The 25,820-nt window shown below is 41.6% G+C and overlaps 1 protein-coding gene across 1 annotated transcript in view; it reads right to left on the reverse strand.

Moving 5' to 3' along the window:
- GPC6 (glypican 6) overlaps positions 1–25,820 on the reverse strand; it is a 1,575,810-nt gene that overhangs the window by 919,238 nt on the left and 630,752 nt on the right. Inside the window, exon 5 of the mRNA XM_040422335.1 lies at positions 24,921–25,312. Within this exon, the coding sequence (XP_040278269.1) occupies positions 24,921–25,312 (392 nt within the window). The remainder of the gene's footprint in view (positions 1–24,920; positions 25,313–25,820) is intronic.

Genomic DNA, 25,820 nt, shown 5'->3' on the forward strand with positions numbered 1-25,820 from the left:
ACTCAATATTTATTGCCCTTAGGCCTCATGCACACGACCGTTTTTTTTAAGGTCCGCAAAAACGGGGTCTGTAGGTCCGTGATCCGTGTCCGTGGGTCTTCCTTTATTTTTGGAGGATCCACGGACATGAAGAAAAAGTCGTTTTGGTGTCTGCCTGGCCGTGCGGAGCCAAACGGATCCGTCCTGGCTTACAATGCAAGTCAATGGGGACGGATCCGTTTGACGTTGACACAATATGGTGCAATTGCAAACGGATCCGTCCCCCATTGACTTTCAATGTAAAGTCAGGAGTTAATATACCATAGGATCTGAGTTTTCTCCAATCCGATGGTATATTTTAACTTGAAGCGTCCCCATCACCATGGGAACGCCTCTATGTTAGAATATACCATCGGATTTGAGTTAGATCGTCAAAACTCAGATCTGACAGTATATTCTAACACAGAGGCGTTCCCATACTGATGGGGACGCTTCAAGTTAGAATATACTAAGAACTGTGTACATGACTGCCCCCTGCTGCCTGGCAGCACCCGATCTCTTACAGGGGGCTGTGATCAGCACAATTAACCCCTCAGGTGCCGCACCTGAGGGGTTAATTGTGCGTATCATAGCCCCCTGTAAGAGATCAGGTGCTGCCAGGCAGGAGGGGGCAGACCCCCTCCCCTGTATTTAACTCATTGGTGGCCAGTGCGGCCCCCCTCCCTTCCCAGTATTATATTCATTGGTGGCCAGTGCGGCCTACCCTCTCCCCCCCCACCTAATTAAAATCACCGTCCCCCATCATTGGTGGCCAGTGAGGCCTCCCCTCTCCCCCCCCTAATTAAAATCACCCCCCATCATTGGTGGCTAGTGCGGCCTCCCTTCTCCCCCCCTCCCTAATTAAAATCAGCCCCCCATCATTGGTGGCTAGTGCGGCCTCCCCTCTCCCCCCTTAATTAAAATCACCTTCCCCCATCATTGGTGGCAGCGGAGAGTTCCGATCGGAGTCCCAGTTTAATCGCTGGGGCTCCGATCGGTAACCATGGCAACCAGGACGCTACTGCAGTCCTGGTTGCCATGGTTACTTAGCAATTTTATAAGCATTATACTTACCTTCGCTGTCTGTGACCGGCCGGGCGCTCCTCTTACTGGTAAGTGAAAGGTCTGTGCGGCGCATTGCCTATAGCACAGACCTGTCACTTACCAGTAGGAGGAGCGCCCGGCCGGTCAGACATCGCAGGTAAGTATAATGCTTCTAAAAATTGCTAAGTAACCATGGCAACCAGGACTGCAGTAGGTGATGGGGGAAGGTGATTTTAATTAGGTGGGGGGTAGAGGGTAGGCCGCACTGGCCACCAATGAATATAATACAGGGGAGGGAGGGAGGGGGGCCACACTGGCCACCAATGAGTTAAATACAGGGGAGGGAGGGAGGCCGCACTGGCCACCAATGAGTTAAATACAGGGGAAGGGGGTCTGCCCCCTCCTGCCTGGCAGCACCTGATCTCTTACAGGGGGCTATGATATGCACAATTAACCTCTCAGGTGCGGCTCTGTGTTAGAATATACTGTCGAATTTGAGTTTTCACGAAAGCTTTTATGCAGACGGATCTGCGATCCGTCTGTGTGAAAGTCACGGATCACGGACGCGGATGCCAATCTTGTGTGCATCCGTGTTTTTTCATGGACCCATTGACTTGAATGGGTCCGTGAACCGTTGTCCGTCCAAAAAATAAGACAGGTCCTATTTTTTTGATGGACAGGAAACACGGATCACGGCCGCGGATGAACAACGGTGCATTTTCCGAGTTTTCAACGGACCCATTGAAAGTCAATGGGTCCGCAGAAAATCACGGAAAACAGAACAACGGCCACGGATGCACACAACGGTCGTGTGCATGAGGCTTAATTCTGTAGTTTACAGAAACACCCCATATGTGGTTGTAAACTGCTGTACGGGCACACGGCAGGGCGCAGAAGGAAAGGAACGCCATATGGTTTTTGGAAAGCAGATTTCATTGGTATAATTGTAAACTGCCATGTCACATTTGAAGACCTCCTGATGCACCCCTAGAGTAGAAACTTCAAAAAAATGACCCCATTTTGGAAACTACGGGATAAGGTGCCAGTTTTGTTGGTACTATTTTAGGGTACTAACTACAAATTGGCGTGGTAATAAAAAAGCAGGAAGTGCTCAACCCCATATGCAGTGGTGCATCTTTACTGGGGGGGGGGGGCAGATCCTGCCCTTGTGGTCCGCTGCTAATGGCAATCCCCAGCAAAAATGCATACAAAGGAGGATGCCTGCAGCAGACCACAAGTACCACAGTGGACATCCAACACAGGATAGCAAATGTGTGGATGTTATACACAGTAAAAATCTCTGTCTTTGTTTTTGTTATATTATTTTTACTGTTTATCACATCCACACATTTGCTATCCTGTGTAGGATGTCCATTGTGGTACTTGTGGTCCACTGCAGGCATCCTCCATTGTATGCATTTTCGCTGGGGATTGCCATTAGCAGCGGACCACAAGTGCAGGATCTGCCCCCCCCCCCCCCCGTATAGATGCACCACTGCATATGGGGTTGAACACTTCCTGCTTTTTAATACCACGCCAATTTGTAGTTTGTATTTTGAATTTTTTGGAGGTGTAGAAACTCCTAGTCTGAATGTGCCTTTATTTTCATCCACAGGCATAATTTTGGTGCACATGTGAGGCCTGGGCTATATCAGCCAGTCTTGAGTGGGGCTCAGAGCTCTCTGCCTCCTCCAATTGTATGCATGGTCACAAGCTGGAGGTTACTGGGAGATTGCTTTGAGTCAGACCTTGTGCTCCTGTAATTCGCCCACTGGCTCCTGGTATTGCCCATACGACCCAGGTAGGTTTAGCGTTAGGTCCCGAGCTTCTTGAGAAACCTTGGCGCGGTGCTCGGGCTCAGACATGTCCTCATGTAGGACATGTTGGCTAATCTCTAAATTTTAACACCAGTTTGAGGGCTTAGTAAGACCGCAGAGTTCACCTGTCTTTGTTTTTGTTATACTATTTTAGGGTACATATGATTTTTGGTAGTTCTATATTATATTTCGGTATGAGATGACGGTTTGATTAGTACTATTTTAGGGTGCGTATGACTTTTTGATCACTTGCTATTACACTTTTTGTAATGTAAGGCGACAAAAATATCGCATTTTTGACAGCATTTTTCTTTTCTTTACGGTGTTCACCTGAGGGGTTAGGTGATGTGGTATTTTTATAGAGAAGGTTCTTACGGATGCAGCGATACCTAATATGTATACTTTATTTATTTATTTATTTCTGTTTTACACAATAAAAGCATTTTTCAATTTAAAAAAAACATGTTTCAGTATCTCCATATTCTAAGAGCCCTAGTTTTAATTTTTTTTGGTGATTGTCTTAAGTAGGATCTAAATTTTTGTGGGATAATATGACAGTTTGATTGGTACTAATTTGGGGTGCGTATGACTTTTTGATCGCTTGGTATTACACTTTTTGTGATGTAAGATGACAAAAAATTGCTTTTTTGATTTTAATTTTTTTCAGTTTTTTTTACAGTGTTCATCTGAGGGGTTAGGTCCTGTGATATTTTTATAGAGCAGGTTGTTACGGATGTGGAAATACCTAATATGTATGATTTATTTTATTTATTTAAGTTTTACACAATAATATTTTTGAAACAAAAAAAAAATCATGTTTTAGTGTCTCCATAGTTTAAGAGCCATATTTTTTGGGCGATTGTTTTAGGTAGAGTATATTATTTTTGCGGGATGATATGAAAGTTTGATTTGCACTATTTTGGGGTGCATATAACTTTTTGATTGCTTGCTGTCAACCTTTTTGTGATGTAAGGTGACAAAAAATTGCTTTTTTAACAGCGTTTTTCTTTTCTTTTCTTTACGGTGTTCACTTGAGGGTTTAGGTAATGTGGTGTTTTTATATAGCAGGTTATTACGGATGCTGCGATACCTAATTGGTCAACTTTTTTTTTTTACATTTAACAGAATAACAGCATTTTTGAAACAAAAAAAATAATCATGTTTTAGTGTCTCCATAATCTGAGCCATAGTTTTTGAATTTTTTGGGTGATTGTCTCAAGTAAGATATAATTTTTTGCAGGATGAGGTGACGGTTAGAATGGTACTATTTTGGGGGCCATACGCCTTTTTTATCGCTTTTTTTTAGCACAGTTTTTATTTTATTTTTTTGACGGTGTTCAACTGAGGGATTAGGTCATGTGATATTTTTATAGAGCCGGTCGATACGGACGTGGCAATACTTAATATGTCTACTTTTTTTTCCCAATTACTTTATTTTGGGAAAAGAATGCTTTTTTTTACTTGAAACTTTTTATTATAAAAAAAAACTTTTTTCACTTTTTTTTTACTTTTTATATTTGTCCCACTGTGGGACTTCACCATTTTTAAGGGTTTGATCCCTGTTTCAATTCAGTACAATATATTCTGTAGTAATGGATGAACATCTGCCAGGACAGTTTGCGAACGTGATTGCGTGAACGCGATCAAATATTCGTGAACCGCAAGTTTGTGGCGGGTCCCATTCATTTTAATGGCAGGCGAAATAATTACTAGAAGTGCACAAATAGTCCCACAACATGGACAGTGACATACCAAATGTATTATTCGAATTTGCGATCTCCATTCATAAATTTTTCCAATGTGAAATATCGGCAATATAATTTTTGTGTACGCGCATGCGAAAATGCACTATACAGTACCCAAATGCACTATAAAGAAAGTATATTGGTATATAACACCACGCTTCAATCAGATTTTTGGGGGGGCGACTGGTATATCACACCAGTAGAAATTATTTGTTCCAATAACGCTTGTCCCTCTATATACCTGCAGTATTGCAGCAGAACCGCACACAACTGCCGCACAATACAAATGCACAATAATATACTTTCTAACATAGGAAGGCAATCCATTAGAATATACATAAAGATAAAATGTAACCTTTAATAATGTTACTATGAGGGTCCATTCACATGTCCGTAAGTGTTTTGCGGATCCGCAAAACACGGACACTGGCAATGTGCATTCCGCAATTTGCGGACCGCACATCGCAGGCACTATAATAGAAAATGCCTAATGTTATCTGCAATTGCGGACAAGAATAGGACACTATATCCCTCAAAATGAATTATTAAAGTTAAGCAAAAAGCATAGATGTGGTAGGCAATAACAAGTGCTCGGTGGCACTAAATCAGGTGCTCGGCAACACCAAATCAGAAACTATATGTCCTACCCCAATCTGGGGGGTGGGTACCAGTGCACATCCATGAATCCCGGAGGGAAAGCAAAAAACATCTATCCCTGGGCTAGATGATGATGTGGTATTGAAGGACAGGGTGGGCAAAGAACTGTCCCTGATATTGCCCTACAGGGGGGTGCTATTCTAGCCCTAATAGCTTAACCACAGACCACCCGCCCTGATAAGAGCGACCCCGTCTGGAACTTTACCCTATAAAAAAATGGCCCTAGTAAGCCCCTAGCCCCTAGGCCCCTGAGGTCCAGGTGATCACTATATAGATCTATGTGTTTTTGACTCATTATAAAAGTATATTATAAGTATATATCGCACTCCTCTGTGTATCACACCTATCGATAGCACACCTATATCAGTCCTTAACCCCTTAAGGACTCAGCCCTATTTCACCTTAAGGACTTGGCCATTTTTTGCTAATCTGACCAGTATCACTTTAAGTGCTGATAACTTTAAAACGCTTTGACTTACCCAGGCCGTTCTGAGATTGTTTTTTCGTCACATATTGTACTTTCATATTGTAAAATTCATTTTTATTTATAAAAAAATACCAAATTTACCAAAAATTTACCAAAAATTTGTAAAAAGTTTCAATTTCTCTACTTCTATAATACATAGTAATACCTCCAAAAATAGTTATTAATTTAAATCCCCATATGTCTACTTCATGTTTGGATCATTTTGGGAATGATATTTTATTTTTTGGGGATGTTACAAGGCTTAGAAGTTTAGAAGCAAATCTTGAAATTTTTCTGAAATTTTCAAAAACCCAATTTTTAGGGACCAGTTCAGGTCTGAAGTCACTTTGCGAGGCTTACATAATAGAAACCACCCAAAAATAACCCCATTCTATAAACTACACCCCTCAAGTAGGGATGAGCGAACCCGAACTGTATAGTTCATTTTCGTAAAAGTCTGGGTTCGCGTTCGGTGTTCGGCGCTTTCTGAAAGGCTGCAAAGCAGCCAATCAACAAGCGTCATACTACTTGCCCCAAGAGGCCATCACAGCCATGCCTACTATTGGCATGGCTGTGATTGGCCAGTGCAGCATGTGACCCAGCCTCTATTTAAGCTGGAGTCACGTAGCGCCGCACGTCACTCTGCTCTGATCAGTGCAGGGAGAGGTTGCAGCTGCTGTTAGGGCGAGATTGGGCAGTGATTAACTCAGCAAAAACACTTAATTCAGTGATCGATCTACAGCTGTGGATCATTAAACTACTGCTATTTAATTGCTCACTGTTTTTAGGCTGCCCAGAGCGTTTTTATGTCACTTTTTTCTTGGGTGATCGGCGGCCATTTTGTGTCTTTTGGTGCGCCAGCACAAGCTGCCACCAAGTCCATTTAACCATCAATAGTGTGGTTATTTTTTTGCTATATCCTACATCAGGGGCTTGGCTGTGCTTGCTATTTTATTGAGGGGTAAAATACAATTGCCAAAATAGCAGTACCCTAAATCTGGTGTTTCAGCTGTGGCTAGCCAGTTGTAATACTGTCTGCTGTCTGGCAAAGGATATATTTTTGTTCTGGGTTGAAATAAAATTCCCAAGTTATCCAGTGGTGGGTGACATGAAGCCTGATTCTCTGCTATGACATGAAGACTGATTTTCAGCTGACATGAAGCCTGAATCTCTGTTATGGGACATCTCTCCTCTGTCTGGGTGCCGGGGTCCTAAAAATATCTGACAGTGGCCTGTTCCAGTGGTGGGTGACATGAAGCCTGATTCTCTGCTATGACATGAAGACTGATTCTCAGCTGACATGAAGCCTGAATCTCTGTTATGGGACCTCTCTCCTCTGTCTGGGTGCCGGGGCCTAAAAATATCTGACAGTGGCCTGTTCCAGTGGTGGGTGACATGAAGCCTGATTCTCTGCTATGACATGAAGACTGATTCTCTGCTGACATGAAGCCAGATTCTCTGCTATGGGACCTCTCTCCTCTGTCTGGGTGCCTGGGCCTAAATATATGACAATGGACTGTTCCAGTGGTGGGTGACGTGAAGCCTGATTCTCTGCTATGACATGAAGACTGATTCTCTGCTGACATGAAGCCTGATTCTCTGCTATGGGACCTCTCTCCAATTGATATTGGTTAATTTTTATTTATTTTATTTTTATTTTTATTCATTTCCCTATCCACCTTTGTTTGCAGGGGATTTAACTACATTTTGCTGCCTTTTGCAGCCCTCTAGCCCTTTCCTGGGCTGTTTTACAGCCTTTTTAGTGCCGAAAAGTTCGGGTCCCCATTGACTTCAATGGGTTTCGGGTTCGAGACGGGTTCTGATCCCGAACCCGAACATTTCCGGGAAGTTCGGCCGAACTTCTCGAACCCGAACATCCAGGTGTTTGCTCAACTCTAGTCAGAGGAGAATGGGCCGACTGATTCAAGCTGATAGAAGAGCTGAAATAACCACTCGTTACAACCGAGGTATGCAGCAAAGCATTTGTGAAGCCACAACACGCACAACCTTGAGGCGGATGGGCTACAACAGCAGAAGACCCCCACCGGGTACCACTCATCTTTACTACAAATAGGAAAAAGAGGCTACAATTTGCACGAGCTCACCAAAATTGGACTGTTGAAGACTGGAAAAATGTTGCCTGGTCTGATGAGTCTCGATTTCTGTTGAGACATTCAAATGGTAGAGTCCGAATTTGGCGTAAACAGAATGAGAACATGTATCCATCCTCTGATGGCTACTTCCAGCAGGATAATGCACTATGTCACAAAGCTCGAATCATTTCAAATTGGTTTCTTGAACATGACAATGAGTTCACTGTACTAAAATGGCCCCCACAGTCACCAGATCTCAACCCAATAGAGCATCTTTGGGATGTGGTGGAACAGGAGCTTCGTGCCCTGGATATGCATCCCTCAAATCTCCATCAACTGCAAGATGCTATCCTATCAATATGGGCCAACATTTCTAAAGAATGCTATCAGCACCTTGTTGAATCAATGCCACGTAGAATTAAGGCAGTTCTGAAGGCAAAAGGGGGTCCAACACCGTATTAGTATGGTGTTCCTAATAATTCTTTAGGTGAGTGTATATGACTATATTCAAAATATTTGCGAATTTTCGAAGTACCTATATTCGCGATAAAAATTCAAAATTTGAATATTCGTGATCAACACTAATGTCTATATCTATCAGAACTGTGAAAATTAGTTACCACAAAGCATCAGGGGATTCGGCTTCATGGCGAATCAAATTTTTCCTGAAATTTGGATCCAAGTTCACTTCGTTAACTTCGATTCGCTCAACACTAGCAGTGATCAACTGACTACAAAGGATGTCTCGATAGTAGTTGAGTTTTTCAACCCTCTCAGAAGGTGTAAAAAAAGCCCCCATTTACTGAGGGTCTAACATTGTTGTCATCCATTATGGTGATAATAGTGCTGTCACTATGCAAGCAACTCAGCATGCATCTGACCATTTGCACAAGTGACTCGAATGGACTCCTTGGCTCGATCTTCACTGCGTACTGCCACAGTCTGTCTGGGTCATCTGTGTCATCCTCTAGCTTCTCCTGCTCCTCTCCTGTTACTTGGGCAGATAAACTACCTAGTACTGTATCAAATTCCTGGAGGTTTATGTCCTCCTCATCCTCCTCCTGTGCCAGTTCAGCCTCCACAGGGCTCAGGTGGCCGTGAGATGTAGGCTCCACAGGGCGCATGGGTCAGCCCTCCCTGAAGCAGCGCAGACAGATTTTTTCTGTTATCGGTGACAATGGTTCCTATCTCCAGTTGGCAAGGAGAAAGCCAGGATTCAAGTTATTTATTAATGAATCGGAGAAGTTCCCCTCCCCGTGTGACTCTGTTTGCCCAGGCTGTCCAGGGGCAGAACCGCATAACAATGCCATGCTTTGCATAGGTGGTATGGTGGAGGACCATTCTGAACTGTGTCTACAGTGGAGGCTGTGGACAAGGTGAAGGATTAGGAGGCAGAGGAGAACATTGGCGCAGAAATTACAAAACAGAGACGGCATTGCTATCACCTGGCCAAGTTGCTGGTGTGCCTGGGCCATAAACACAATTAGCCAGTGGGCTGTAAAGAACATATATTGTCCTTGACCATAGTTACAGCTCCACACTTCAGCCCTGGTATTGTCACGCTGGGTAGGATACAAGATACAATAGAAACACAGAAAACCATGAAACAAGTGTCTAGGCCAGAAGCCGTGGATAAGGGTCACCTCCTAGCAAATCCCTATCAACTCTCCCTGGACTTCTGTGCCCACGTTCAGACCCTGAAGGTCAGAATAAACATGCCCCCGTGCCTAAGACTGAAGAAACCCTAAGATCCCTAACATAGTGGAAAAGGGAAAAAGAGACAGCCTGCTTCCTCAAGCAAGGAGGGAGCAGGTGTCTCCCTAACAGCCTAGACAGAACACAGAGAGAAACAAAACCAACTTATCTGTAGCTGAGCAGAAACAGCAATTCCTTCCTTCCTTCCACAGAGCAAGATAGAAGCTATAACCCGCACAGGACACTGGGAAAGGGAGTAATTTAAACTCATACAAACGACCCCACCCAATGCACCTGAAAGGAGGCGGATACAGCTCAAATCCAAAACAAAACAAACTACACATGTGCTGCTAGCCTGGCAGACCTCCGCACATGACCTGAGCAGGGCATGACAGTACCACCCCTTCTACGGGTGACCTCCGGACACCCCGGACCAACTTTATCCGGGTGGGCCTTGTGAAAGGCCCTCCCCAGTCGGCTGGCAAACATCCACAGCCGGAACCCACATCCTCTCCCCGGGGCCGTATCCCCTCTAGTGCACCAGGTACTGAAGGGAACCCCGAAGAACATGTGAGTCGAGAACCCTAGAGATCTCGAACTCTAAATTTCCATCAACCAGAACAGGGGGAAGGGGGCAATGGCGACGGGTTCCATCGGTTTCACATATTTCTTCAGTAAAGACCTATGGAACACATCATGGATCCTCCAGATCTGCGGAAGATCCAGACGGAATGCCACTGGATTGACAACCGCAGATATTTTGTAAGGTCCAATAAATCTTGGACCCAGTTTCCAAGATGGCACTCTCAGTTTAATATTTTTAGTAGATAACCACACCAGATCACCCACACACAGGTCCGGACCAGTCATACGTCTCTTGTCAGCCATTCGCTTATACCTCTCACCCATCTTCTCCAAATTCATTTGGATCCTCCGCCAGATAGAAGACAAGGCAGAAGAAAATCTCTCCTCCTCTGGCCTCCCAGAGGAGCTAGTCCCAGAAAAGGTACCAAACTGAGGATGAAAACCGTATGCGCCAAAAAATGGCGACTTACCCGTGGACTCCTGCCTATGGTTATTCAAAGCAAACTCTGCTAGGGATAAGAATGATGACCAGTCCTCCTGATTCTCAGCCACAAAGCACCTCAAGTAGGTCTCCAGGTTTTGATTAGTACACTGTCTGCCCATTCGACTGCGGATGAAAAGCCGAAGAGAGCGAAAGTTGAATGCCAAGCCGAGAGCAGAACGCCCTCCAAAACCTGGAAACAAACTGCGTACCCCTAACAGAAACCACATCCGAGGGAATGCCATGTAATTTAACGATGTTATCAACAAAAACCTGAGCAAGAGTCTTGGCATTGGGCAAACTAGCTAACGATACAAAGTGAGCCATTTTACTAAAACGGTCAACAACCACCAGAATCACCGTTTTCCCGGAGGAACTCGGCAGATCTGTAATAAAGTCCATAGACAAGTGCGTCCAATGACGAGATGGAATAGGCAAAGGAAGAAGTAAACCAGAAGGTCGAGTGTGAGCAACCTTTGACCGTGCACAGGTCTCACAAGCTGCTATGTAATCCTCAACACTCTTACGTAACCCGGGCCACCAGAAATAAGATCAAAGGTGGACTTGCCACCAGGATGTCCAGCAAGGACAGTATCGTGATGTTCCTTGAATTCCTTGTATCGCAGTCCATCAGAAACAAACAACCTCCCTGGGGGGCAAGAATCAGGGGCCCCCTCCTGGACTCCCAACACCTCCATCTCCAATTCGGGGTACAGAGCGGAGACCACCACCCCATCAGCCAAAATCAGAGCAGGATCCTCTGAATCACCTCCCCCAGGAAATCTACGAGACAATGCATCTGCCTTGATGTTTTTAACCCCCGGGCGAAAAGTAACCACAAAATTGAATCTAGTAAAGAATAGGCAGGGGTTATATTCGAATTCGCAATATTTCGCGAATATTTTGTAGAATATTCGTCGAATATTCGCAAATTCGAATATTCGTTATATTCAATGATTTTTTTGCTCAAAAAATCTGCAAGTTAATGATCGTGTAATATGCGAATTTTCTGAATTTTTCAACTTACAACAATTAGACAAAGAAGATTATAGCACTATATTAGCTAAATTGCTCTATATTCATATTTTTTTTTTTATATTCGCTATATTGCTATAACTTTGTATTTTCGAATATTCGTAATATTTTAAAACAAGAATATATAGCAATGTAACGAAAATTCGAAAAAAAAACGAATATAGAGCAATTTAGCTAATATAGTGCTATAATCTTTTTTTTTTAATAGTTGAATTTTTTTCCAATCTGAACTTCAGATGAGAAAAAAATTACAATTCGCTATATTGCTATATATTCTTGTTTTAGAATATTACGAATATTCTAAAAAATGAAGTTATAGCAATATAGCAAATATTCGAAAGAAAAAAAATATGAATCTGGAGCAATTTAGCTAAAATACAGTAGTGCTATAATAGAAACATAGAAACATAGAATGTGTCGGCAGATAAGAACCATTTGGCCCATCTAGTCTGCCCAATATACTAAATACTATGGATAGCCCCTGGCCCTATCTTATATGAAGGATGGCCTTATGCCTATCCCATGCATGCTTAAACTCCTCCACTGTATTTGCAGCTACCACTTCTGCAGGAAGGCTATTCCATGCATCCACTACTCTCTCAGTAAAGTAATACTTCCTGATATTACTTTTAAACCTTTGCCCCTCTAATTTAAAACTATGTCCTCTTGTAGCAGTTTTTCTTCTTTTAAATATTCTCTCCTCATTTACCTTGTTGATTCCCTTTATGTATTTAAAAGTTTCTATCATATCCCCTCTGTCTCGTCTTTCTTCCAAGCTATACATGTTAAGGTCCTTTAATCTTTCCTGGTAAGCTTTATCCTGCAATCTATGTACCAGTTTAGTAGCTCTTCTCTGAACTCTCTCCAAAGTATCAATATCCTTCTGGAGATATGGTCTCCAGTACTGAGCACAATACTCCAAATGAGGTCTCACTAGTGCTCTGTAGAGCGGCATGAGCACCTCCCTCTTTCTACTGGTAATTCCTCTCCCTATACACCCAAGCATTCTGCTAGCATTTCCTGCTGCTCTATGACATTGTCTGCCTACCTTTAAGTCTTCTGAAATAATGACCCCTAAATCCCTTTCCTCAGATACTGAGGTTAGGACTGTATCACTGATTTTATATTCTGCTCTTGGGTTTTTACGTCCCAGGTGCATTATCTTGCACTTATCAACATTAAATTTTAGTTACCAGATTTTTGACCATTCCTCTAGTTTTCCTAAGTCCTTTTCCATTTGGTGTATCCCTCCAGGAACATCAACCCTGTTACAAATCTTTGTGTCATCAGCAAAAAGACACACCTTACCATCGAGGCCTTCTGCAATTTCGCTGATAAAGATATTAAACAATATGGGTCCCAGAACAGATCCCTGAGGTACCCCACTGGTAACAAGACCTTGGTCTGAATATACCCCATTGACTACAATCCTCTTTTTCCTGTCCCTCAGCCACTGCCTAATCCATTCAACAATATGGGAGTCCAAGCCCAAAGACTGCACTTTATTGATAAGCTTTCTATGTGGGACAGTATCAAAAGCCTTACTAAAGTCTAGATAAGCGATGTCTACTGCACCTCCTCCATCTATTATTTTAGTCACCCAATCAAAAAAATCTATAAGATTAGTTTGACATGATCTCCCTGAAGTAAACCCATGCTGTTTTTCATCTTTCAATCCATGGGATTTTAGATGTTCCACAATCCTCTCCTTAAGTATGGTTTTCATTAATTTCCCCACTATTGATGTCAGGCTTACTGGCCTATAGTTGCCCGATTCCTCCCTACTACCTTTCTTGTGAATGGGCACAACATTTGCTAATTTCCAGTCTTCTGGGACGACTCCTGTTGCCAGTGATTGGTTAAATAAATCTGTTAATGGTTTTGCTAGTACACCGCTGAGCTCTTTTAATAGCTTTGGGTGTATCCCATCAGGCCCCTGTGACTTATTTGTATTAATTTTAGACAGCTGACTTAGAACCTCTTCCTCTGTAAAGACACATGCATCAAAAGATTCATTAGTCTTCTTTCCTAACTGAGGTCCTTCTCCTTAATTTTCCTTTGTAAAAACTGAACAGAAATATTCATTGAGGCAGTCAGCTAGTTCTTTGTCTTCTTCCATATACCTTCCTTCTTTTGTTTTTAATTTGGTAATTCCTTGTTTTAGTTTCCTTTTTTCATTTATGTATCTGAAGAATGCCTTCTCGCCTTTTTTCCCTGACTGAGCTAATTTCTCTTCTGCCTGTACTTTGGAAGCTCTTATAACTTGTTTGGCCTCTCTCTGCCTAATCTTATAAATTTGTCTGTCATCCTCGTTTTTTTTTTTTTATAATTCCTAAATGCTATCTTTTTGTTTTTAATGATTTTGGCCACTTCTGCTGAGTACCACAGTGGTCTCTTCCTTTTTTTGCTTTTACTGACAAGCCTAATGCAATTTTCTGTTGCCTTCAATAGTGCCACTTTTAAGTAGTCCCATTTCTCCTGGACTCCAATGAAACTGTTCCAGTCTGATAGGGACTCGTATACCACTAATCTAATTTTAGAAAAGTCAGTTTTTCTAAAATCTAAAACGTTTCTTTTTGTGTGGTGTGACTGACTGGTGATCACTAGATCCCAAGCTTTCCCCTACAGTAATATCAGATACCAAATTCCCATTTGTGAATACTAAATCTAAAATGGCCTCCTTCCGGGTTGGCTCCTCCACTACTTGCTGTAGAGATAATCCCAGTAGGGAATTTAGAATATCTGTACTCCTGGCAGAACTAGCTATTTTGGTTTTCCAGTTTACATCTGGAAGATTGAAGTCTCCCATAATGATAACTTCCCCCTTCAATGTCATTTTAGCTATTTCCTCAACTAGTAGATCATCTAATTCTTTGACTTGGTGGTCTATATATCACACCTACACGAGTTACCTTATGATTATCAAGCTGCACGGTAACCCAAACTGACTCTAAATTGTTCTCGCTAACTTGTATCAAATTAGATTTTATGTTATCTTTCACATACAGGGCCACCCCTCCCCCTTCTTGCCTTCTCTGTCTTTCCTGTATAGAGAGAACCCTGGTATTGATATATCCCAGTCATTACTCCCCCTGAACCACGTCTCAGTAACAGCCACTACATCTATATTCTTAGATGCTATTATAGCCTCAAGTTCATTGATCTTATTCCCTAGACTGCGAGCATTTGTAGACAAGACTCTGAGCTTGTCATTTCTTAACCTTTGTGCTACTGGCCTTTTCTGGCATTGTTCCGGGGGGCAGTTGGACTGCTGGATTATCACTCTTTTTCCCCCCTTTCCTAGTTTAAATGCTTCTTAGCAAATACCTGGAACTGTTCACCGAGGACATTCGTTCCTTTGATAGAAAGATGCAAACCATCTTTCTTGTACAGTTCTTTTCCATTCCAACAAGAGCTAACATGAGACACAAAGCCAAACCCTTGGTTCAGACACCATTCACGAAGCCATACAGTGAATTCCTTAATGCGCATCTTCCTGTCATGCTGAAGGTTATGCACAGGCAAAACTGCAGAGAATGAAACAGTTGATGCAACCTCCCGTATATCCTTTCCAAGTGTGTGAAAAGCTTCTTTCACCTTTGAAACCTCATTGCAAGCCAGATCGTTTGTCCCAAGATGGAGAATAACATCCACTTCCCTTTCCTGCTTTGCTTGCCTAACAATATTAAGGATCCGTCGTCTATCCCTGCTAGCGGTAGCACCAGGGAGACATCTCACAACACCATTCTCCTCAAACTTCACACCTCTTATGATGGAATCGCCCACCAACAGCTGCTTACTATCAATCCTCACCTTCTCCTTTTTGTCTTTGGCTGCAGTCTTACATACTTTAGGCATGGGAGATGATTGTTTCTCACCCACTGTGCTTGAGCCATCCTCCATGTTGCTCTTGCACTCTGAAAGTGCTGCAAATGAATTATGGAGAACCACAGACTGTGGGACATGCCTTCTATCCACAACTCTCAGTCTACCAAAACCTACAGTAACCCATCTTCCAAATTTAGGGGGCCTCTGTGGCAGTGGCATTGCAATGTTCTCAGCCTGAGTTTGTTTAGTGGTTAATTTAAAAATCTCATATTTCAAAAAGTTTATTTCCTGCTGCATTATGGAGAGCTGTCTACAGATCAGACAGTATCCAAACCTCTGAAGAGTGGAACCTGAAATAAAAGCACAACAATTCCTGCACAGAACCAGGTCTGCCATTGTAAAGAGGGGAAAGATTTTAAACAAACAAATCTTACTTGTTTAGATTGTATCCACCTCCAGATTACCTCCTGAGTATCTCCTGAATATCTCCAATGCTCTTGTAGATCAGCTCTTGGTAAAGCAGTCTTGGAAAAGCAGCAAGCTATAATCTTCTTTGTCTTATAGTTGTAAGTTGAAAAATTCGCGATATAAATTTGCATTACAAAAATTCACATACAACACTATTCCTAAAGTCAAATATACTGCAGCCTTCTCATTGGCCCACAAGCTAGAAGCAGGGAGGGATCATGTATACTGATTAAAAAAAAAATAATAATATTCGAAATTACGAATATATATCACTATATTCAAAATATTTGCGAATTTTCGAAGTACCTATATTCGCGATAAAAATTTGAAATTCAAATATTTGTGATTAACACTAGTAAAGAACAGTGACCATCTAGCCTGTCTAGGATTCAGACGCTTGGCAGATTGCAGGTAAGCCAAATTCTTATGATAAGTATATACCGTAACGGGATGAGACGCCCCCTCCAACCAGTGACGCCATTCCTCAAAGGCCAATTTGATGGCAAGCAATTCCCTATCTCCTACATCATAATTCCTCTCGGCGACCGAGAGCTTCTTCCAGGAGAGGAACCCTGCGACAACACTGCTCCAACCCCCACCTCTGACGCATCCACCTCCACCACAAATGGCTGAGACACATCAGGCTGCATCAGAATGGGAGCAGACGCAAAACACTCCTTAATAGCCGAAAAGGCCTGCAATGCCTCCTCCGACCAGACAGAGAAGTCGATGCCCTTCTTAGTCATATCGGCCAGAGGTTTTACAATGGTAGAATAGTTCAAGATAAATTTTCTATAATAATTGGTAAACCCCAAAAACTGCATCAAAGCTTTCTGATTCTCCGGTTGGTCCCATTCCAGAACCGCCCTGACCTTTTTGGGGTCCATACGAAAACCAGAGTCAGAAAGCAGATATCCCAGAAATGGAAGCTCCTGCACAGAAAACACACATTTCTCCAATTTTGCATATAATTTATTCTCCTGAAGGATCGACAAAACCTGTCTCACGTGTTCCTGATGGGTCTTCAGATCAGGAGAGTAAATTAGAATGTCATCCAAGCAAATTACCACGAACCTTCCCACAAAATGATGGAAAATGTCATTGACAAATCGCTGAAACACTGCTGGCGCGTTAGTTAACCCAAAAGGCATAACTAGATTCTCGAAATGACCCTCGTGCGTGTTGAAGGCCGTTTTCCACTCATCCCCTTCCTTGATTCTGATCAGATTGTAGGCCCCTCTTAAATCTAACTTGGAGAACACCTTGGCTCCAACAATTTGATCAAAAAGGTCAGAGATCAAAGGAAGGGGATACGGATCCTGGACCGTAATACGGTTCAATTCCCGGAAATCCAAACAAGGGATAAGCGATCCATCTTTTTTCTTTACAAAGAATAAACCAACTGCAACCGGAGACTTAGATGGTCTAATATGACCTTTTGCCAAACTCTCGGCAATATACAGTCAGGTCCATAAATATTGGGACATCAACACAATTCTAAGATTTTTGGCTCTATACACCACCACAATGGATTTGAAATGAAACGAACAATGTTTTTTGTTTCAAACGAAAGATGTGCTTTAACTGCAGACTGTCAGCTTTAATTTGAGGGTATTTACATCCAAATCAGGTGAACGGTGTACGAATTACAACAGTTTGCATATGTGCCTCCCACTTGTTAAGGGACCAAAAGTAATGGGACAGAATAATAATCATAAATTAAACTTTCACTTTTTAATACTTGGTTGCAAACCCTTTTCAGTCAATTACAGCCTGAAGTCTGGAACGCATAGACATCACCAGACGCTGGGTTTCATCCCTGGTGATGCTCTGCCAGGCCTCTACTGCAACTGTCTTCAGTTCCTGCTTGTTCTAGGGGCATTTTCCCTTCAGTTTTGTCTTCAGCAAGTGAAATGCATGCTCAATCGGATTCAGGTCAGGTGATAGACTTGGCCATTGTATAACATTCCACTTCTTTCCCTTAAACTCTTTGGTTGCTTTTGCAGTATGCTTTGGGTCATTGACCATCTGCACTGTGAAGCGCCGTCCAATGAGTTCTGAAGCATTTGGCTGAATATGAGCAGATAATATTGCCCGAAACTCTTCAGAATTCATCCAGCTGCTTTTGTCAGCAGTCACATAATCAATAAATACAAGAGAACCAGTTCCATTGGCAGCCATACATGCCCACGCCATGACACTACCACCACCATGCTTCACTGATGAGGTGGTATGCTTAGGATCATGAGCAGTTCCTTTCCTTCTCCATACTCTTCTCTTAACATCACTCTGGTACAAGTTGATCTTGGTCTCATCTGTCCATAGGTAGAGATGTCGCAAACATAAAATTTTCCGTTCGCGAGCGGCGAACGCGAATTTCCCCAAATGTTTGCGAACGGGCGAACCGCCATAGACTTCAATAGACAGGCAAATTTTAAAACCCACAGGGACTCTTTCTGGCCACAATAGTGATGGAAAAGTTGTTTCAAGGGTACTAACACCTGGACTGTGGCATGCCGGAGGGGGATCCATGGCAAAACTCCCATGGAAAATTACGTAGTTGACGCAGAGTGTGGTAAGTTGAATTCGCAATGCGATTAATATAACCTGCATTAATCGCATTGCGATTACAACTTAGATCTGAGATCCTAGTGGTTATATTGCTAGAATTGACGAATATAATGAATATAGCACTATATTCTCAATCTTCGTTATATCCTAGCAATACAACCATTAGGAACTCAGATCTAAGTTGAATTCACAATGCGATTAATATAACCTGTATTAATCGCATTGCGATTACAACTTAGGTCTGAGTTCATAATGGTTGTATTGGTCGCGCCGTCAAATGGTAAAGGGGGACAGGGGTGTTGACTCACTGCAGCCTGGTGAGTGGTGGGGCGCCGCGGCAGCTGCCCTGCAGGAGTCTCTGGTGCCGGGAGGAGGAGGTAGGTAGAGCGGCTCTGACTTTATAGACCAAATTATTTTAATAATACCCCAATAATAATAAGTTAATAACCTAACCCCATTCATAAATTACTGTGGATTATTATAGAGACGGCCCCAGACACAATTTTCTACCGCACCGGGTGACACCCAGCCATAGCAACGCCACTGTAACCATTAGGAACCCAGCTCTAAGTTGAATTCGCAATGCGATTAATATAACCTGTATTAATCGCATTGCGATTACAACTTAGATCTGAGTTCCTAATGGTTGTATTGCTAGAATTGACGAATATAACAGATATAGCACTATATTCTCAATCTTCGTTATATTCTAGCAATACAACAACCATTAGGAACCCAGCTCTAAGTTGAATTCGCAATGCGATTAATATAACCCGTATTAATTGCGATTACAACTTAGTCAAATTTGTGACACTGCAGCTTCAGAATGAATCTAAGATGGATGCTGTCCCTAAAATGGATGCTGTCCTTGCTATTTGATAGGTGGTGGGAGGGTCTGGGAGGGAGGGTATGCTGATTGGCTGGAATGTGTCTGCTGACTGTGAGGTACAGGGTCAAAGTTTGCTCAATGATGACGTATAGGGGGCGGACCGAACATCGCATATGTTCGCCCGCCGCGGCGAACGCGAACAAGCTATGTTCGCCGGGAACTATTCGCCGGCGAATAGTTCGGGACATCTCTATCCATAGGATGTTGTTCCAGAACTTTGAAGGTTTTTTTAGATGTCGTTTGGCAAACTCTAATCTGGCCTTCCTGTTTTTGAGGATCACCAATGGTTTACATCTTGTGGTAAACCCTCTGTATTCACTCTAGTGAAGTCTTCTCTTGATTCTTGACTTTGACACACATACACCTACCTCCTGGAGAGTGTTCTTGATCTGGCCAACTGGAAAGGGTGTTTTCTTCCCCAGGGAAAGAATTCTTCGGTCATCCACCACAGTTGATTTCTCTGGTCTTCCGGGTCTTTTGGTGTTGCTGAGCTCACCGATGTGTTCCTTCTTTTTAAGAATGTTCCAAACAGGTTTTTTGGCCACGCCTAATGTTTTTGATATCTCTCTGATGGGATTGTTTTGTTTTTTTCAGCCTAATGATGGCTTGCTTCACTGAGAGTTGACAGCAACAGATTCCAAATGCAAATAGCACACTTGAAATAAACTCTGGACCTTTTATCTGCTCATTATAATTGGGATAATGAGGGAATAACACACATCTGGCCATGGAACAGCTAAGAAGGCAATTGTCCCATTACTTTTGGTCCCTTAACAAGTGGGAGGCACATATGCAAACTGTTGTAATTCCTACACAGTTCACCTGATTTGGATGCAAATACCCTCAAATTAAAGCTGACATTCTGCAGTTAAAGCACATTTTGTTTGTTTCATTTCAAATCTATTGTTGTGGTGTATAGAGCCAAAAATGTTACAATTGTGTCGATGTCCCAATATTTATGGACCTGACTGTACTTCCGCATGACCTCTCTTTCAGGTTGAGAAAGATTGTACAGCCGAGACTTTGGCAACTTAGCCCCTGGGATGAGATTAACTGAACAATCATAGTCACGATGAGGAGGCAATTCCTGAGCCCCACTCTCCGAAAATACATCCGCAAAATCTGAGAGATACTGAGGTAAAACCGTAGTAGACACACCATAGAAAGATGTGCCCAGACAATTGTCTGAACAAAATTCACTCCAACCAGTGATCTGTCTTGCCTGCCAATCTATAATTGGGTTATGTTTTGTCAACCACGGTAACCCTAAGACTATAGGAGCGGGCAAGTCCTTCATGACAAAACAAGACATCTCAACATGTGAATCACCCACCCTTAACTGAATACCATGAGCAATATGAGTGAGACTCCTTTGAGAAAGAGGGGAAGAGTCAATTGCGAAAACCGAAATCTCTCTTTCTAAAGTGCAAGTACTTAGGCCCAGATTTTGAAGAAAAAGAAAATCAATAAGGTTTACCCCAGCACCACAGTCAAGGAATACTTCAACATTAAATTTTCTTGAGTCTAGCGCCACCATAGTTGGAAAGAGAAAACGAGTATTACAGGGAGCTTGCATACCTGCTTGCTTCGCCACTCCATTCACACTACCAAGAGTCAGGGATGTTTTTTTATTTTCTTTATGTAAACCTCTTTGTGATTCTTTATCATCAACATGCGGTTTAACTAAAGGACAAGCAAAAATAAAATGACCACTTTCTCCACAGTAATAACATAGCTTATGCAACCTCCTAAAGTTCCTTTTACCAGAACGGAAGGACACCTGACCCAGTTGCATGGGTTCCTCCCCTACCCCAGAGTTACATGTCATATCACCCTGTGGAACAGGTGAGACAAAACCACTCACAGAAGGGATCCCTCGCGCAGAGGGAACCTTACACCTCTCTCTAATATGTCTATCTAACCGTACTGCCAAAGACATAGCATTCTCCAATGTATCCGGGTACTCATGAAAAGCAAGGGCATCTTTTAATCTCTCAGACAACCCCTGACAAAACTGACTACGTATTCCACTCTGACTCAGTAGCCCATCTCCTAAATTCAACACAGTATGCCTCTGCAGTATGTTCACCTTGTAATAAATTACGCAATTTAGATTCCGCCATCGAGACCCGATCTGGGTCATCATAAATTAATCCCAAGGCTTTAAAAAATTCTAACACCGGAGGGACCCCCAGACGAAGGTACGCCGAAATGCGCGTTGGGGTTGGCGCCATCCTGGAGGAGACGCAGTATGGGTAATTGTCCGATGTCCTCTTGATTATAGATGATGACTTTTTTTGCATTAGCACTTTACTCTTCCATGTATTGCATTAATGGACTGATATATGGACACTATCCACTGTATGTTTTCTTCCAGTGATGTCGTCTTTTATCTCCTGCACCATATTTCTTTCTAATCATGTTTGTGAAATATATGTGATTTTGTAATAAAGCATTAATTCATTATAAGTGGTCTGCCATTTTTTGTAGGTTCTGTAAGTGTCAGAGGAACCCACGATTCCTGGCTGTGTGTAGCTGTTTTCACCTCAGATGATGTTGAAGAGTGAGTCAACCATTCCAGTACAGCTGGAATGTTGGTAAAAACACAACCGCTGGATGACAGTGGCAGCTCTGGCCTATTGCTGTGGCTGCTGATACCACCATCCCTTCTTCTGCTGCTACTTGTGCCAGCTATAGCAACATTTTTGCCACTGTCCATACAGATTAAGTATAATTGTGCAGCAAATGAACTAGATAAATGTGTCTATATATTAGACCCCCTGTTGACAATGAGTCTAATGCACAGTAAGTCTATGTATAACAGAACAGATAAATTACTAATTGCACATCAGATGAAATATGTAAATGTGCCTATATATTAGACCCCCTGTTGACAATGAGTTTGATGCATAGTAAGTCTATGTATAACACAACAGATTGAGTATAAATGGTGCAGCAGATGAACTAGGTAAGTGCACCTGTATATTAGACCTCCTGCTGACTATGAGTCTAATGCACGGTAAGTCTATGTATAACAGAACAGATTAAGAATAAATGGCATAGCAGATACCCAAGATGTACAGGGTAATTACACTGAGCCTGCAGTCTCCCTATGCTTTCACTGCAGTGTCTGACAACTTTAAGATCTACCTACATTCTCCCTGCATTGTCCCTATCCAATATTCTACACTGTGCCTAGCAGTTGTCATTTCTCTGCCTATGCTCAGTTCACAGTAAAATGGAAATGTCCACTTTGGATTTTATAGGGCTGTGACATCACAGGGCTTTGCTTTCTGCTGATTGCCTGGCTGCATGGAATTATGGATATCTTTGTCCCAGACTTCTTACTTTCACTTTGTTACATGTGTAGGAATTTTAGAAAAAAAAAACATTTGTTGCAACGAAACAAGAGGAATTTCGGATTCGTGGCAAATAATTTTTTTTTCCTGAAATTCAGATTTATTTTAATTAGTTTGAGATGAGCGAATCAAATCCCACGATTCACCTAGAAGCCGAATTTCCTCATGCCTCGTGTCAGCGAATCGATTTAACCTGAAATAGTATAAAAAACTAAAAAATTCAAACTTACCTCCTCCACCAGCCTCTATCTTGCTTGAAGATCTCTGCCAAAATCCAGTGCAGGATTTTGGGCAAGATCTTTAAACAAGATGGCGGCTGGCCCGCGGCGGGCAAATGGTGGTGGTAAGTTTGATTACATTTTTTTTTTTATTGTTAATTTTACACTCAGTTGCCTCGATCATGTATGAATGTGGCATCTGAGGGGTACAATTACGGGGGCGGCGCTATCGCAGCTCCCTGTCATTGCACCCGCTACTTACAAAAAATGCGCTTCGTGACAAAGTAATTAGTCGCGAAGCAAATTTTTTTTTTAAATTTGGCGAATCAGCCAAATTTAACTATTAAGAAATTCGGTCATCTGTAAACAGAAGTATGGCTTATCAAAGTGTATAAAAATTTAATATGGCTAGGTGCAAATACATTAGTATGATGGATGATTCTTAAAAGTTATCTGAAGATTCCCAACTAATCTTGGTTTCCTCAGTGTTATGTTTATTTTTATGGCAAAAGACCATGCCATTCTTCCCATAAAAACACTTGAACCTCCAACAGAACAATATACAGTGTCACTGAATTATTAGTTTTTACTACAACAAATCATACTTAAATATGCATTGAGCATATTGTGAACCAGTCTAAATTCAAATTAAATTCTTGTATCAAACATTCCTACAATTACAAAACTTATAATTTGATAAATCACTAACATTTAAGACAAGGAGCCATTGTATGTGGAATCAGATGGAGACATAGGCCATCCCTTGCAGTAGTAATCAAATCTAATTTATCCTAAGATGCATTAAATTAATTATATAAGAATACTATGACTATATTGGAGGAGCAAAACTATTCTAACAATTTGTCCCAATTTCCCAAGAGAGAAGGATATAATACCCCACTGGAAATTATATATGAAAGGCAGTTTTCCTTCCAAGAAAATTCCAAAAGGACAAGAGTACTAGGTTTCTCAAGAGAAAATTGCCCTGGTTAGCTGAATAGCCTTGGGTTTCTGGGAAAGATATTAAAATTAGCTTTCCTTCCAAAAAGAAAAGACCACTAGGATTAACTGATGCTTGATGTAAGATACTAAAATTAGCATTTCTGTTTCCCAGAAAGGCAGAGCAGCACTGTCTGGGCTACATTACTCCTCATGCATACTTGTTGGTCTCCATAATGGGAATGATCACCCATAACAATATTATCTATCTCGCTATCTCTTTCTCCTCATATTTATTTTCTGAATCTCTAGGACCCCAGAGACTGAGAAAGAGTACCCCTATCAGTACTATCTCTCTCTCCTAGAATTCATAGTTATTCTCTGAATTGTTTAAAAGTATATGAGTCAAAGGACACCAGAGACTGTTTTCATAGCAATTGGAATATATTTGATTTGGATAGAATCGATTTGCACCCAAAAAATATATTTTTCAAATTGCAGAATCAGACGTGAAACAAGTATAACGTATCTATCAATTTGCATATTGTACAGAAGTCAAAGGAGTCATTAGTAAGTGTGCATGCACATGGTGTGGTCTGACTGTGACCTGCATGCAAATTACCACATTGCTGGGCCACACCTACACTTGTATTTTGAAACAACAGCAAATACAGGTGAAGTCCAGTAAGCACAGGCGTGGCCCAGCTATTAGAAGTAATCCGCAAGTGGATCCAGAGGCCCATGTACAGTCACCCTAAAGCACTAGTTAAAAAAATTAGATGCAGCTACCCTAGAACTCTATCTGAATCTACTTTCTCTAAGTTGCAAAAAGGCGTGCATCACACATGCAGTTTCTGTGGCAAATTCTGCTTCTGAGAATTTTTTGTGCAGCACTTCAGTCTTTCCTATATATTTTCCTCAAAATATGTATAAGACTAAACTGCATCTATGACGCCAGCCTTATGCTTTTATATAGTGCCAGACAGTCAAAGACAGAAAAAATTGTTTTTACCTTAGATACTTTGTTGGCCACTTCCCGGCCTAACGTTAGACCTTGGACAAATGTTCGAGCTGCAACAAAAGCTTTAGTAACTTGCACTTTCAGTTTCCTAGGTACTTCTCCGAATGGTTTTAGTTGATCAATATATTTGCTGACACATTCAAGATAGTCTTCTGAAAAATGATATTGAGGATTTATCAGCTGAAACATGCGTTCTAGCAGACGAGCCCAGAAATCATTCAGTATTTCTTCCAGGTTGACATTTCCTCCAGTGTAGTAATGTTTTAGCTCAGTAAATAAGTCCTGGAAAATTTCTGAGTTCTGTGTGGAAAGCAACCCATATGTCCTTACAAATAAATCGTGAAGAGATTTTTCTGCATTCTCCAGAAGGGATTTGAAAAATTCTAGAGAGATCAACAATAAATATTAAACAGAATCATAATTATTAGTATAAATATGATATAAGTTATATGGTGTAGGTTGAAGTAATATTAAACAGTTACATATAAATATCAACAAGAAAAAATGTAGAAATGTAATAAAAATATTTTTTAAATTTACATGCTTCCCAATTTTAGCAACCAAGACCTCAAATGCTATCTGTTTCCTACCAATGATATAATTTTAATACTGTACAAATAAAATATGCTAAAAATATATATTTTTGCTTATTATTAATATTGATTTTAAAGTGTTTAAATGTGAGTGGGAGATATTTTGAGGGACATATAATTTATTGAAAACATCTAATCTACTAGTAAATAATACTGCACTTAGCAGTACCCTCTACAGAACTTTGGCGTATCCAGCACCAGTCTAAATGTAAACCAGCTTTCTTGCTGGCTTACACTTAGACCATTAAAACAGACGTAGAAAATGATGAATGAGACAGGCCTGCCCATCCCCTTCCCC

This window comes from Bufo bufo, chromosome 3, assembly GCF_905171765.1.
Source record: "Bufo bufo chromosome 3, aBufBuf1.1, whole genome shotgun sequence".
Classification (NCBI taxonomy): domain Eukaryota; kingdom Metazoa; phylum Chordata; class Amphibia; order Anura; family Bufonidae; genus Bufo; species Bufo bufo.